This window comes from Stegodyphus dumicola, chromosome 5 (genome assembly GCF_044657685.1).
Source record: "Stegodyphus dumicola isolate Sdum_Otavi_A_Nest chromosome 5, ASM4465768v1".
Classification (NCBI taxonomy): Eukaryota; Metazoa; Arthropoda; class Arachnida; order Araneae; family Eresidae; genus Stegodyphus; species Stegodyphus dumicola.
In genome coordinates this window covers 71687924-71700567 of record NC_140772.1, presented here as the reverse complement: position 1 = coordinate 71700567, position 12644 = coordinate 71687924, and the positions used below count along the sequence as shown (strand labels likewise).

Here is a 12644-nt window from a genome sequence, read left to right as displayed (position 1 = left end):
GAGAGTTCTCTCGAGAGGATGTGATAGGGAAAGAGGGGTGGACTCTCAAATTCATGCCCAGAAGTGCTCGCTCTCAAAATTGGGGGCCGAAGTAAGCTAAAGTCGGCCTGTCATCTATATGGAGCTCAAAGCTCTTACCAACGACAGGCGCAATCTTGCATTCCTTGCCACGATGAATTTCGTGGGCTTGTTGTGATGTATTTGTCAGACTAGTGAGATAAGTCACAACAAGAGCTAACAAAAGATAAAATTTTATTCGTTAACAATATGTACAATTATATACATCATTTCATTATTGTATATTACAAATTTTGCTGCGAAATTTAGCTTTTGAAGTTTGACTTCCTCTACGGGACCAGAAACTCTTTTTAGATACTGGTCTGTCTCTATAATCTTCTAAAACCTGTCATAAAGATAAACATAATTAAATACGCATAAAAACAAAAGTGCATAATAAATTAATATAAAACATTTCCAAAGGTAGAAAAGTAGCGAAGTAGAGTACAAATAGGAAGTTAAAATCAATAACAATATTTTTGATTACTATAAGGTAATAAAAAGAATGAATTTCATTATTCCTGTTGATATTAGATATGGAAGACGGACTACTACAAATTTGTCTTCAGGGCCTATTTTTATTTTCCTTCCTCGGCTGGTTGCAAGCTTAGTCTTAAGAGGAAAAGTTCTCTCTCTCTCTCTCTCTCTCTTTTTTTTTTTTTTTTTTTTAAGTGGTCCAAGAAAAGTTACTATATTCTATGACTACTGAAGAGAAATAAACAGAAACTGGATTGTTTGTAGTGCATACAGTTTCGTACTTTGAGAATGGATTACTGAAAGACGAAAATATATATTTTTTTATGGGGAAAGGAGGTAAAAAGTCGCACATTTTTTACATCAACGAATTAGCAGAGTGCATTTTTATATTTTGAACATTATACGAAAAAGAATTGAATGCGGAATACTCTTTATTAAAATGGATTTCATCTTTTTCAGGTTTTAAGGACAATTTTAAAAATTGCAAAACTACGTAGCGGGCCCTACTGTCTGTTTAATTGTGTAATACCATACAAACGTTCAGTTGTTTTTATTTTGGACTCATAAAAAAAATTACACGAGCTAGATTACTAGAAAATTCTTACCAATGGTGAATTTAATAATATTCAAAACACCGAAAAATATATTATTGATACAACTTTTGGTTAAATACATGTTCGCTCATGCACCTACAAAGGAAGGGAAAGAGACACTATAAGATAACAACAACAACAAAAATATTAAATATAACAATAACATAACATAACGTGAGACAAATAAAAAAGAAAAGAGGTATCAGCAGCTCTTTGCAATATATAGCAAAGCCAGTACTAGGCTTTTTAGGATAAAGGAATACAGTGACAGGCGGAGGCTATTTGTAACACCAGTATTCTACTCTACCAACTTGAAATGCGTTACAGAGAGAAATAACAGCACAACTTCCAAGCGGCACGCCAACATCGAACGCAGCTCCCAGGCGGCACACTACGCATACATATTACTCACGTATTTAATTATATGCATACAATAAAAGAGTAAGGTATAAAGTATTAAAGGAGAATATACTAACAATATAATGTTCATTAATGGAAATATGTATTAATTGTATAAAAGCCTTAACGTAAATAATTGGTTAGGTTTAATACAGTATTGTGGTTTAGGTTTTAAGGTAATCAAAAATTTTTTAATATGATACGTGTGTTCCTGTTTAACACTTACACACATCATTAAATTAAAATATACACAATCCAGTTTAATGGAAGTATTCTGCTTGCTAAATTTTTAAAGGCTTCATCATATTTGCTAGAGAATCTCAATGCTGATTCCATTTCCAAGCCATTTTTGTGCTTTTTTTTTTCATTCGGACGTTCATTCAAAAATATTTTCATGTAATTGATAAATTTACTTCTCCTGTAACTGAACGTATTCTTACTAAGATCTAACGCTATAACTTGTAAAGTTTCATTAAGTTAATCTAACCAGTTATTATGATTTAGATCTTTACTGTCCTTCCCCTTTCCGTTTTCCTACTAGAATGTAAATCAGGTTAGAGAGTATTTAAGACTATAAGACATAAATTTGTATTTTCGGACTGTAAGACAGAGCATGTTTCTTCCTCTGGAGGCCACGTTACTAATTTTCGCTAGCTCTGATAAGATTGTAATTCTTTGGGGTTGCGACATAGCTACTGACATTTAAATTGTTACTCCGGTAAGAAGTTTCTGAGACAACATCGTTTTAAACCAATTGTGTAGCCTTTGGCTACTTGAGTTAGTTTTAACTCTTGAAACTGGCTGTTATTTTACATTCAGTTACCCCGCTGCAAGTGGTGGTTGATTTGTAAGCCTGAGACGTGCATTTTATATTCAAGTTACGATTTAATAAAAAGGTTTGTTTTTAAACCTTCTTAAGACTTTGCAGTTCTTTTCAGATACAGTAATATTTCGCTCTAAGTCTGTTAGGAATTTGGACAGTTTATGATAATAAAGAACAGCAAACTATATAAACTTTTAAATACTATGAATGTGTACTATGCTTTCGTATTGCGAAATGTTTATTTTCTTGCCTGATTTCCAAAAAGACTTAAAAACTACCATTTTAAAAAAAAATTCTTCCCCTTTAGATCTCAAATTTAAAGACAACTAAAATAATTGGATATAATGATCTCTAGCACACCCAGTTCTCCCCTTAACTCTGTTATGAAATTTTTCCCTAGTTGACTGCATCTCAATCACGAACTGAAGACGTAGCTGATGTAGAAAGTACAAATCCAATCTAATTCCCTCACGCCCCCAAAAAATGCACCAAGAAGGAGTTATCCGATTGTAACAAAATTTCGAAGAATAGACACACTTGCTAAAGGGCGCCTGCGAAACAAAATATTGTTAACAGCCTAGTTGTCATAGCTCTGGAGATTGAATGAGAGCCTATAATCATAGCTCTGGATAACTAAATGATGAAAATAATAATATGCTTAAATGCAGTGTTCCAAAATATTAATTCTGTAAAAAAAAATCCACTCTTATTTTTCAGAAATATACTTCTGACAACTACATTTCTTCATATTTCTGTTAAGCGTCTTCATTTTTTCCCCAAGCGCTTTGTCGTGATTAATCAATATATTTTTATTGCACTGAGTATTATATATTCCATTCCCTATGAAAAATAACCTCAGATTCATCTTCAGATCATCACATAAGTAGTAATTTAATTTTATAAAATGAAATTTTATGAGAGATTTCGAAAATAGCTACAAATATGTCAAAGAATAAAGCAGAAATCGCGATTTCATATGTGGGGTTCCAATATTTTATCTAACAGCTAAATGTGTAAGAACCTCGTGAACCGATAACCGAACAATCGCTTGAGTTCGCGAACAGAGACTTAAAACTCAAGAAGGGTTTCAAAGTAAGAATTGAACAGTCGGCTCCTTTCTCAGCGCACAGCAAGCCTCCTTGGACTTGAACTAAAATGCAGTAAATAGAAAATAAAATAATTTTCAAAGTAAATAGAAAATAAAACTTAACCAAAAGATATAGCCGAAGCTATCAAGATTTCTAAGTAGTCGGTCCCTCAATATCAAATAAGCTGGCGAAGCTATCAAGGGCCTGAAATACGGCCAAGCGTAATACAAATAGCTTAGAGAGAGACGTAGCCAAAAGGCGAACGAATGCTAGTCAGAAACTCTGGCTCTCTGAAGAAGTCAGTGGAACTTCGACTTAAATACCACTCTTACTCATTTGCATTAAACACGATTCTAAAAAACACATTCTGGTAGGAAACTGTAATCTGAAATCTAGAGGGACAAGAAAGTAACTTTAACTAAAGATAACTGTTAAAAACTTAGGATAAATCTTACACATTATTCAACTCCTCTTTGTGTTATCAGAGTAGAACACGAAGACTACTGGAGGACACTAGCACAGCAGGAGCCAACGGACTTTTAGGGATCCCCATTTCGGTAACAGCAATGGACATCGTGTGTGGAGACACCGCTCTCGTGCCATTATGTCTCAAAGAATAGCTAAGAGGAGTTAAGGCCTGGAGTATCATTTTAGTTGATAATCTGACTACTTTGTTTGTAATTTGTGACACACAGTTTAGGAATCGACAATATTCTACGGCCCGCTGTGTTGCCCTTCTTTTCGAGGCACCCCGGCCTCATATTTCGACAAGATAATGCTCGGCTGCTTAAGGCAATGATTCTATTGATTGTTTTCATGATTACCAAACCCATCCTAGGCCATTTAGGTATCTTCGCTGAGCGGCTCAAGATGTCACCGATTTAATTTGTTTGATCATTACTACCGCACCCACTTTTCTTCAAGTGAGTTACATTCGAAAGGACAGCAGAAACCTAGAATTCGGCCATGTGAGCGGGGAACCATTTTATGATTTTCCAATGCAAGTGGCAAGTGACCAACAAAATTTCATTGATAATTAATGCGATTTATGGTGACGACACAATGAGTCGATAGGATGAGAAGAGGGTCGCTAATTCTTGGCAGGCAGGACGTACAAGTTCTTCAGAAAATGGAAAAAATTTGCGCTAATCAGTGTGCAAGGTTAAAACGTTTACATAAAATCTTTCCTCAAGTCTCGAAGGTATTGATAAATGCAGTCGTAACTATAGAATTAGGGAATATAAAACTGTGCTTACGCTGGCTGTAGAAAATTTTAATGAAAGAGCTTAAAAAGAAAAGGATAAAAAAAGCTTTGGAGTTTCTCACATGCTATATAATAGTTACTGGAATATGATAAAGCTCGCAAAAGCTATCTGCCTTAGAAAAGAGATGGTTTCGCGGAGTACTTTCTAAGGGAAAATGGCTCATATTTATGCTACACATCGAAAAAAAAAAAAAAACACGAAAAGTAACTATGCAGCCAGCTAGTTTGCTTGGGTTCGAACCCAAGACGACCAGCATTCAGCGGTCTTAGGTGACTGGTGAGGCCGCTATGCAGAAGGTGATGAATGCCAAAATTTTATTATTGAAGATGAGACTTAGGTTTTTGATCTCACCCTTAAATCTAAGAAACAACAGTGGCATATGTACTTTTCAAAACAACAGAAATTCAAAACTTCGTTTTCGGCTTTAAATGTCATTGTTGTGATTTTTCTCTAACATACATGAAATTTTCCTCAGCTGATGCCTTTTGGAACAATAATTAATGTTAACGCATATATATTGTGACCTTACAGGGTCCTTCATGTACCATCCAAAACAAAAGGAGTGACATGATGACACACAATGTCTGCTTGATTCACGACAACTTGTGCCATGTTTATGCTAAGCACTTGAACTTGTACGTCATGTTTATGATATGCAAAGCGGGGCTAATGGACAAGGCACTAATGTCTAACTCCTTACCAAGCTCTCGAGTGGTTGCATACTGAATTTCTTCCTCAAGTTCTCGCAGGCGGACCTCATCATTATCAAGAGGCCGGCCAGAGTTCTCTGCTTATGGGATGTCATTGACCTCGTTTTTGAACTTTCGATACCAAACCTTTACAGTGTCATATGATACAACATTATTAATTAAAGCTGTATACATAATTTGGTGACATTCTGTAGCTGACGTTTTGCAATAGAACTGGAAGTAAACAATGGTTCTAATCTGGTAGCGTGAAAATCTCATTTCAGACACCTTGTACTTAATGATTAACGGTTTTGGTTTTTACAAATTTCACAAAAGAGTGTTCTAAAGCAAGCCTTTTTCTTTGAAATTTCAGAAATCGTTTGACAAAATATGATTAACACGCCAACACGGACTGTTTGCACAAACGATATTTGCAGTGGCGGGAAACTTTCATTAAAACAAGATATATTGGGCTCATAACAATAATAATAATGATAATGAAACAAATTTCAGCGTATACTCACTTCATAGTCAACTGACTGCTCTTTCTTATCAGATGATTCCTGATATTTTTTTAGTTCTTCTTTTAACTTCAGAATTTCATTCTCTAATTCTCTTTCTCTCTCCTAAAATACAAATAAAAATACGTATTTGAAAGAAAATGTGATATACTCAAAAATGTACCTTTCAAATAACAAAATTAACGTTTTTAAGGACGGAAAGAGTTAACTACACCTATTTAATGTATTCAAATAGACCCATTTATTATCAACAATATTATAGTTTCTCGTTGGCAGCACATCTAGAGACCCAATCATATGAACACATACATTTACATCACATTAATAAATCTCATTAAAGCTAGTTACATAGTCTTAGCAGTAGCTTTAATATTATTAGCATAGTTATTTATGTAATCCATAAATAAATAAGGAACAGGATAACAGTTTGTATTAAACATATTTCATTTAATAAATTAATAATAAATCTGTGAACATGTTATAATTCATTTCTAAATTTAATTCTCTTACATCCAAAATTCAATCAAAAATAGTTTTTGAAATTGAAATTCAATATAAAGTATTTGCAAAACTGTGTTTCTAGGCAATTTAAAAGATCCAGTTTAATACTTGAAATTAATGTTTTAATTACTTTTCAATTACAATATTGTTTATAGTAAAAAAAAAAAAAAGTCCAATGAATCATATTTTACCCACTTCTTCCCCATGTTTATCTTTTTAAATAAAACCTTCAATTTTATCATTCGAAATAAATACATTGCTATTTTTTATTTGAACAGACAAGATGAGATAAATCGTTTAGTTTCTCAAAAACATCTGACAAATAGCATCGTTTTGAAAGCCATTTTGAAAAGCCATTTTGAAAAGTCATTTTGAAAAACAGCGGCAAGATCAGATTTTGTTCGGTTAATATATAATAATTTCATCTGTTAGTTACAATAATCTTCTTAAACATCGCCCTCTGGACATCCATCTCACTTCTGCATGTAATAATAAATTTTGTACTCGGAATTAATGTCTTAACGGAAATCTGAAAATAAACGGATACTAAGGGCACGGTTTTTAATAAATTTTGTAATTTACACAGCATCGAGAAATTCATCGTTGAATTCCATTGCTAATTTATTGGCTACAAGGGCTTCTCGATAGATCTCGCAAAGTCACATAATCATTGCCAGTAGCTTCAACAAATGATTTAAAATCAACATTTCCATTACTTTTTCACTAAGTGTGCATACTCCAATGCAATTTTTACATTCTACCTTCGGTTTAAAAAATTCGTCCGCTTAACTGTGTATGTGTTCCTCTCTTCTGTTTTCTTCTACAAGACGATAAACAACAATTCTTTATCGATATTTTCTTTATAAATAAATTTTACATATACTAACAACTCAGAGTTTTTTTTTAAATATCAGTTGTTTCGTAAAACCTAAATTATAAATCAAAATTTAAGTCTAACAATAAATTGCTCAAACTGGAAATTGGTCATTGCTAATTAAAAAAATTCTGTTGAATACAGTATCGTTTGGCAAAGAAGTTTTTCGAATCTCATAGCCGTACATTACTTCTGTGCATTATTTCTACTAATTTAATAGTAGCAGGTAATACAAGATCTTCTCCAACGGTGTATGGTCTTTTATTTTTAGCAATAAGATATGAAACCTCGTATGACGTGAATAAATAAACGTTTGCTAACAATCATAAATTTCTCAAAATATTGTGTTTCTTTAGCTGAAGATTTTAACAGTTGTTCAAAATGTTCTTTTGGTTTATTCAAGGATACTTGAATTCAAGATACCTTTTCAGTTTTGATGATTTCATATTCTATTTAGCCAAAACATTATTGAAAATTAAAAAAGAGGTTATTAATTACTATCACAAGTTGTTACACGTAAACCTGGATAGGAGAAATGCCCCATCATATTTTTTTCGCATCTTAGATGCCTCTTTCTGATTATTAGATCCTGCCTGAAGACAGTAACATTGCCATCAGCGACCTTATCTTCATTACCACACGTTCAACCATTTATCCATGGGCAAAAATTATCGTTCTAAAACATAGATAACATCTCTCATAATATCCAAAGAGAATACAGTAAAATATAATACAATATTTTTCTTGCGATTCTTTCTACACACTTTTTGCGATGGAACAGAAACAACTGAGCTACAGTAAAAAAGTGTTATCACTACACTAGTCGCCGCATTCTTGGCATACTTACTTGTGTAGCACAGGGCATTACATATTGTGCATTTGCAGCATATTTTGCTTCTGAAATAACAAGGCGACCCCGCTATTATGAATAGGTGTTTTATACTATGTAAATATAATTTACAACTTGGTCAGTATTACGACTTTTTTTAAGATTAAATTGTATAGAAAATACAACATATTAAACTAAAAATAATAAAGCGATTATGACTAGAGTTTCTTTGAATTCATGTATCTGTATAAAATTTTCGCAACTGAACATTTTATTTTGCAATCGCATCTGGGGTTGCAATCCGTAGTTTAAGAAACGCTGGACTAGAATCTTCAGAATAATGAACCACTTACATTGCTCAAAACACCATTACTTCGATTCATTTCTAAATTCTGAACTTCAGTATCACATTCAGTTGCATCTAATGGTTTCCTTCGAGAACCAGTATCTTGAACTTTGCTTTCTGTTTCAAATGGAAAAGGCCTAAAGAGAGTAATAATATTCAGTCTGCTGGAATGATTTATTAATATTAGCATAAAATACCAGATAAGATTCATGATGCACTGAAAAATGGAAAGAAATGATATTAAATTATTTACATATACATAAGAGTTAGCGTAAGACTTAAAAGAACAACACAAAATCGATTATGAGGAACTCTTTCCAATCAAGCCAGTATTATTGTTAAGTGTAAATGAAGTAAATTATAATAATGTCAGCAGTGCAGTTAGTTGGACAGTTGATTCATTAACTAAAAAGTCTTAGTCTACGATAAGAAAGAAAACAGGTACTGTGGAAATTGATAAATACCGCTTTGCATTACATGTTCCAGAGCTTTACAACTAATAATGACCGCGAAACTAAAATCTTTGATAAGCAAAATAAAGAAAAAATATGATGTGTACACCACAAGAATTGTACGGAATATTAAATTATATGCATTTTTTCTCGCATTCAGTTTAAACTTATTTCCTTGAATTTCATTAGAGATGTATTTCTCATTCAATTAATTCAGTTCTCGCTTCGCGACAAGGCAAAAATACATAAAAACTCAAAATACCTGTCTTAAAAATTGAAAGACATAGAAAAACATAAAACACCAACTTCAGTTAAAAATAATAATAATAATAATAATAATAATAAAACTATTAAAATTACAGTTTCTACAGGGAAAAAAAAAAAAAAAAAAAACAATGAATTCGCCAGCGGGCAAGAAAGCATATTTTTCAGTGCACAAAAAGTGAAAGCTTTTGCTCTCACTCGGCAAAAAGACATTGAAGGCGTAGAAACTAACTTAATATATTGTTGAGTTAATGTATGAGATAATTTAACAACTTAAATGAAATTTCAGAATGGATTAAGCATAACTTAATTCGCAATAATACAAGAAGACGTTACTTTGTTTTAGCAAAGCTTAGTTTCTCTAGATTGGCAACAAATCCACTATTCTGCAAAGTTTCAAATGTAAACAAATATGGCTGCTATGGTAAAAAAGTACGCTTAGCCGCACTTAAACCACTTTTAAATTGTTGATAATTCTAAACTATAACATGCAGGTTAACTAAACGCACAAAAACCTTACCCGGAAGATAAGAACAACATAATTCAATCATTTTTAAAGCGAAAAATGCAAAATTTACAAACATATAAGAATAAAGAATCTGAGCTCACTGAGCCGAGTAACAGAGTGGATATATATATATATATATATTTAGATATTTTTTCTGTGTCCGATTGCAACTAAAAGAGAGATACACATCTACATGTCACATCAGGTCACATAAAAAATTTCAATGTTCTGAGGCTATTTGTTTTTGAGTTATGCGAGATAATACACACATACGGTACAGATGCCACGAAAAAAGTCTCTTCTGGATCATTTTAAATCAGTTTTATAATTCGTTTAGGGAAAAAGAGTCCTTTATTATGTCCTTACATACAGATGTTAAGCAAAAACATCGTTAAATTGCATTCGATAGTGGTCAAAATGGATATTTTCGTTGAAATATGGCACCCGGAATTCTTCATGATTACAATACTTCCTTTACTTCGTGCAAGGAAGTAGAAAGGGGGTTAAGAGATTTTATAAGTATATAGAACTGAAAATGAATTGTATAATATAACGCTTTTGACATTACGTTTAAGAATCCAAGTGCTTTATCTAATGTAAAGGCATCTGGAACTTTATTATGGCATAGAAAACTAGGGCATCTTGGTTATAAACATTTTAAGAAATTTGTTTTACTGTTTAACAGCACTGTCAGGGTTCTGAATTTAAATGACGATACCCAGGAAGATGTTGGAGCAATAATGTCTTTCAGTCACCAACGCTGCCAGTAACACCGAAATGAAAAATTCAATCGAAGCAAATGTCATCGAAATGAGGAAAGAGGCGGTCGCTGAAATGAACAGCTGCATCCATCACAGGAAATGCCGCTGAGATGGAAGCAGAGTACCTCATCGGACACTCTGAAATGAAGGACATGGAAACAGCAAATGCTACTGAAGACATTACCTGACAACATGACCAGCTATCATCTCTTTTCGTGAAAAGGAGATGATAGCTGGTTGCACGCATGAAGTGAATGAAGCCAGCAATTCTACTGAGAAATTGTTTATTTTCTATATTTGAAGATGTTACGAGTTCTATAAATGTACGTAACGCATAGAACACTTTATATATCGTCACAAACAACGCAATTGAAACCAAACTTAGCCCAGAGACAAGAATTAGTGTCTGCAACTATCATACTTACAGGACTGAAACACTTAATCCCAAAAGACGTGATAATATAGCACTTCTTATCAAGCGCTCCATCTCTCATTACCCAATGACAATGCCACAGCTTTTTCATTAAGGCCACAGCTATTAACATCACTTCAAGACTCTTTATCACAGACTTTTGTCTCTACCAATCTATCATCCAGTTGTCGGCCACAACGTGTTTCTTCCAAATTGGATGAGCGACCGAGCGGTAGTTGTTGAGCAATGGTAGTTCGGTCCAGCGTTCGAATCCCAGAGAATAGGCTGGTTATATGGGTGATTTCATGTTTTTCCCCATGTGTAACATGGTTACGAGCCATTATTGCTTAGAAAGTCCTCCACGAAGGCATCCCTTCCTTGAGTGCTTTGCTATTAGTAAATAAACTAAACCAAAACCGACTCGGATGTTTTGCTCTCTCTCAACAATCGAGTCAATAAAAGTGAAGACTTAAACGCACGATACCGCCGTGGAGCTGTTTTAATTCTAATGCTATAGGTGCTATAGGTTGCAAGTTAGAAGCATTTACCTTATACAATACGATCAATTTTATAAGTAATAAACAAAATCTTTCTACTATGCTAATAAGATTAAGATATAGCGGCAATACTATAATGCTTTAACGTCGGCTAACAAAATAGTTAACATGGGGATATGAACAGGCACAGCTGTGCAATAGAAAGTAAAGCTACAAGCATTCCTGCCAAAACCTCTATATCTAAAGCTTTCAAAACCCTCGCATTATATACTTTTCAGCTTAATTTGCATCCTGTTGAGGCTAGCGGAAAGGAAAAGTTATAGAAAAGGTTCAAAATCATAAATATAGGTAAATTAACATAAAATACCTTACAGTTTATGGCTAACCTAGAGTAGAATTTGAACCTAGAATATTCATCGATGAATAAAATGAATAATGCATAGTTTCTACACAGAATTTTAGATAATACTTGATAAAAAATATTGATATTAAGAGATTTACTTACTTTACTTTAATATGCTGAAAATTTTTATTATTAGCAGGTTTGTGCTGTTGAGGAGTATCTTGTTTATCTGCAATAAAAAGTGCATTGATTTTTCATTCAAGACTGAATTCACATTGTAAGCTTAAAAGAACATGCTACGTAAATAATCTTCTACCTTGAACATTGCCAATGCTTGTAGTTGTAATGTTCTTTTTAATAGCTGTTGATGAAACTGCATTAGCTAATTCCATTTTTAACCATTCTGGAATCTAAAAATATTATTTTAAAAAAATTTACGTTAAAATTGAAAAAGTAAATTGCATAAAATTGTTCAAATATTCAAAAATTTGAGAATTCAATAAGATTTTGAAATTCAAAAACATAAAAACTATGAGAAAATTCCAAATTTTTAATTTGAAAAATTATACCGTTATATGATAAAAAAATGTATCTACACTTACAGGTCCAAGACTATCTTCTTCAGGTACAGAAGCTTTTGATTCATTTTTAGGGGCAGACTGTGGAACTTGAACAGGATGATGATGATTCTCAGCATTATTTTTTACTTTGCTTTTTTTACTTTGCGCCCTTGGTAATGGGGCTGTTGTATCTACCACTAGGTAAACTTGCATTCCAAAGCAGAAAACATTTGCCAAGCTTACCATCTCACCTTTAGCTATTTGAGCAGGTGATGCATATAAACTGTTGAGGGAAAAAATAAATAAACCGAAAATTCTTCAGATATAATAACCAATTAATATATTTTTCTTTAATTGCAGGAAATGTGGGCTTAGGATGTGACCT

The 12644-nt window shown here is 33.0% G+C and overlaps 1 protein-coding gene across 4 annotated transcripts in view; it reads right to left on the bottom strand.

The window, feature by feature from the left end:
• Positions 1–235: 235 nt before the first annotated feature.
• Positions 236–12644, bottom strand: part of LOC118203795 (serine/threonine-protein kinase Nek8-like) — a 154665-nt gene continuing 142256 nt past the window's right edge. For 3 of the 4 annotated variants that reach the window (XM_085816752.1, XM_085816751.1, XM_035376083.2), the window contains 6 exons: positions 12302–12542; positions 12016–12109; positions 11862–11928; positions 8470–8599; positions 5916–6017; positions 236–403 (listed from right to left, as the gene is read on the bottom strand). In XM_085816752.1, coding sequence (XP_085672878.1) covers positions 293–403; positions 5916–6017; positions 8470–8599; positions 11862–11928; positions 12016–12109; positions 12302–12542 — 745 coding nt within the window. In that variant the 3' untranslated portion in view covers positions 236–292. Of the gene's footprint in view, positions 404–5915; positions 6018–8469; positions 8600–11861; positions 11929–12015; positions 12110–12301; positions 12543–12644 lie in introns of those variants that run through there. The other variant, XM_085816753.1, reaches the window with a different exon arrangement.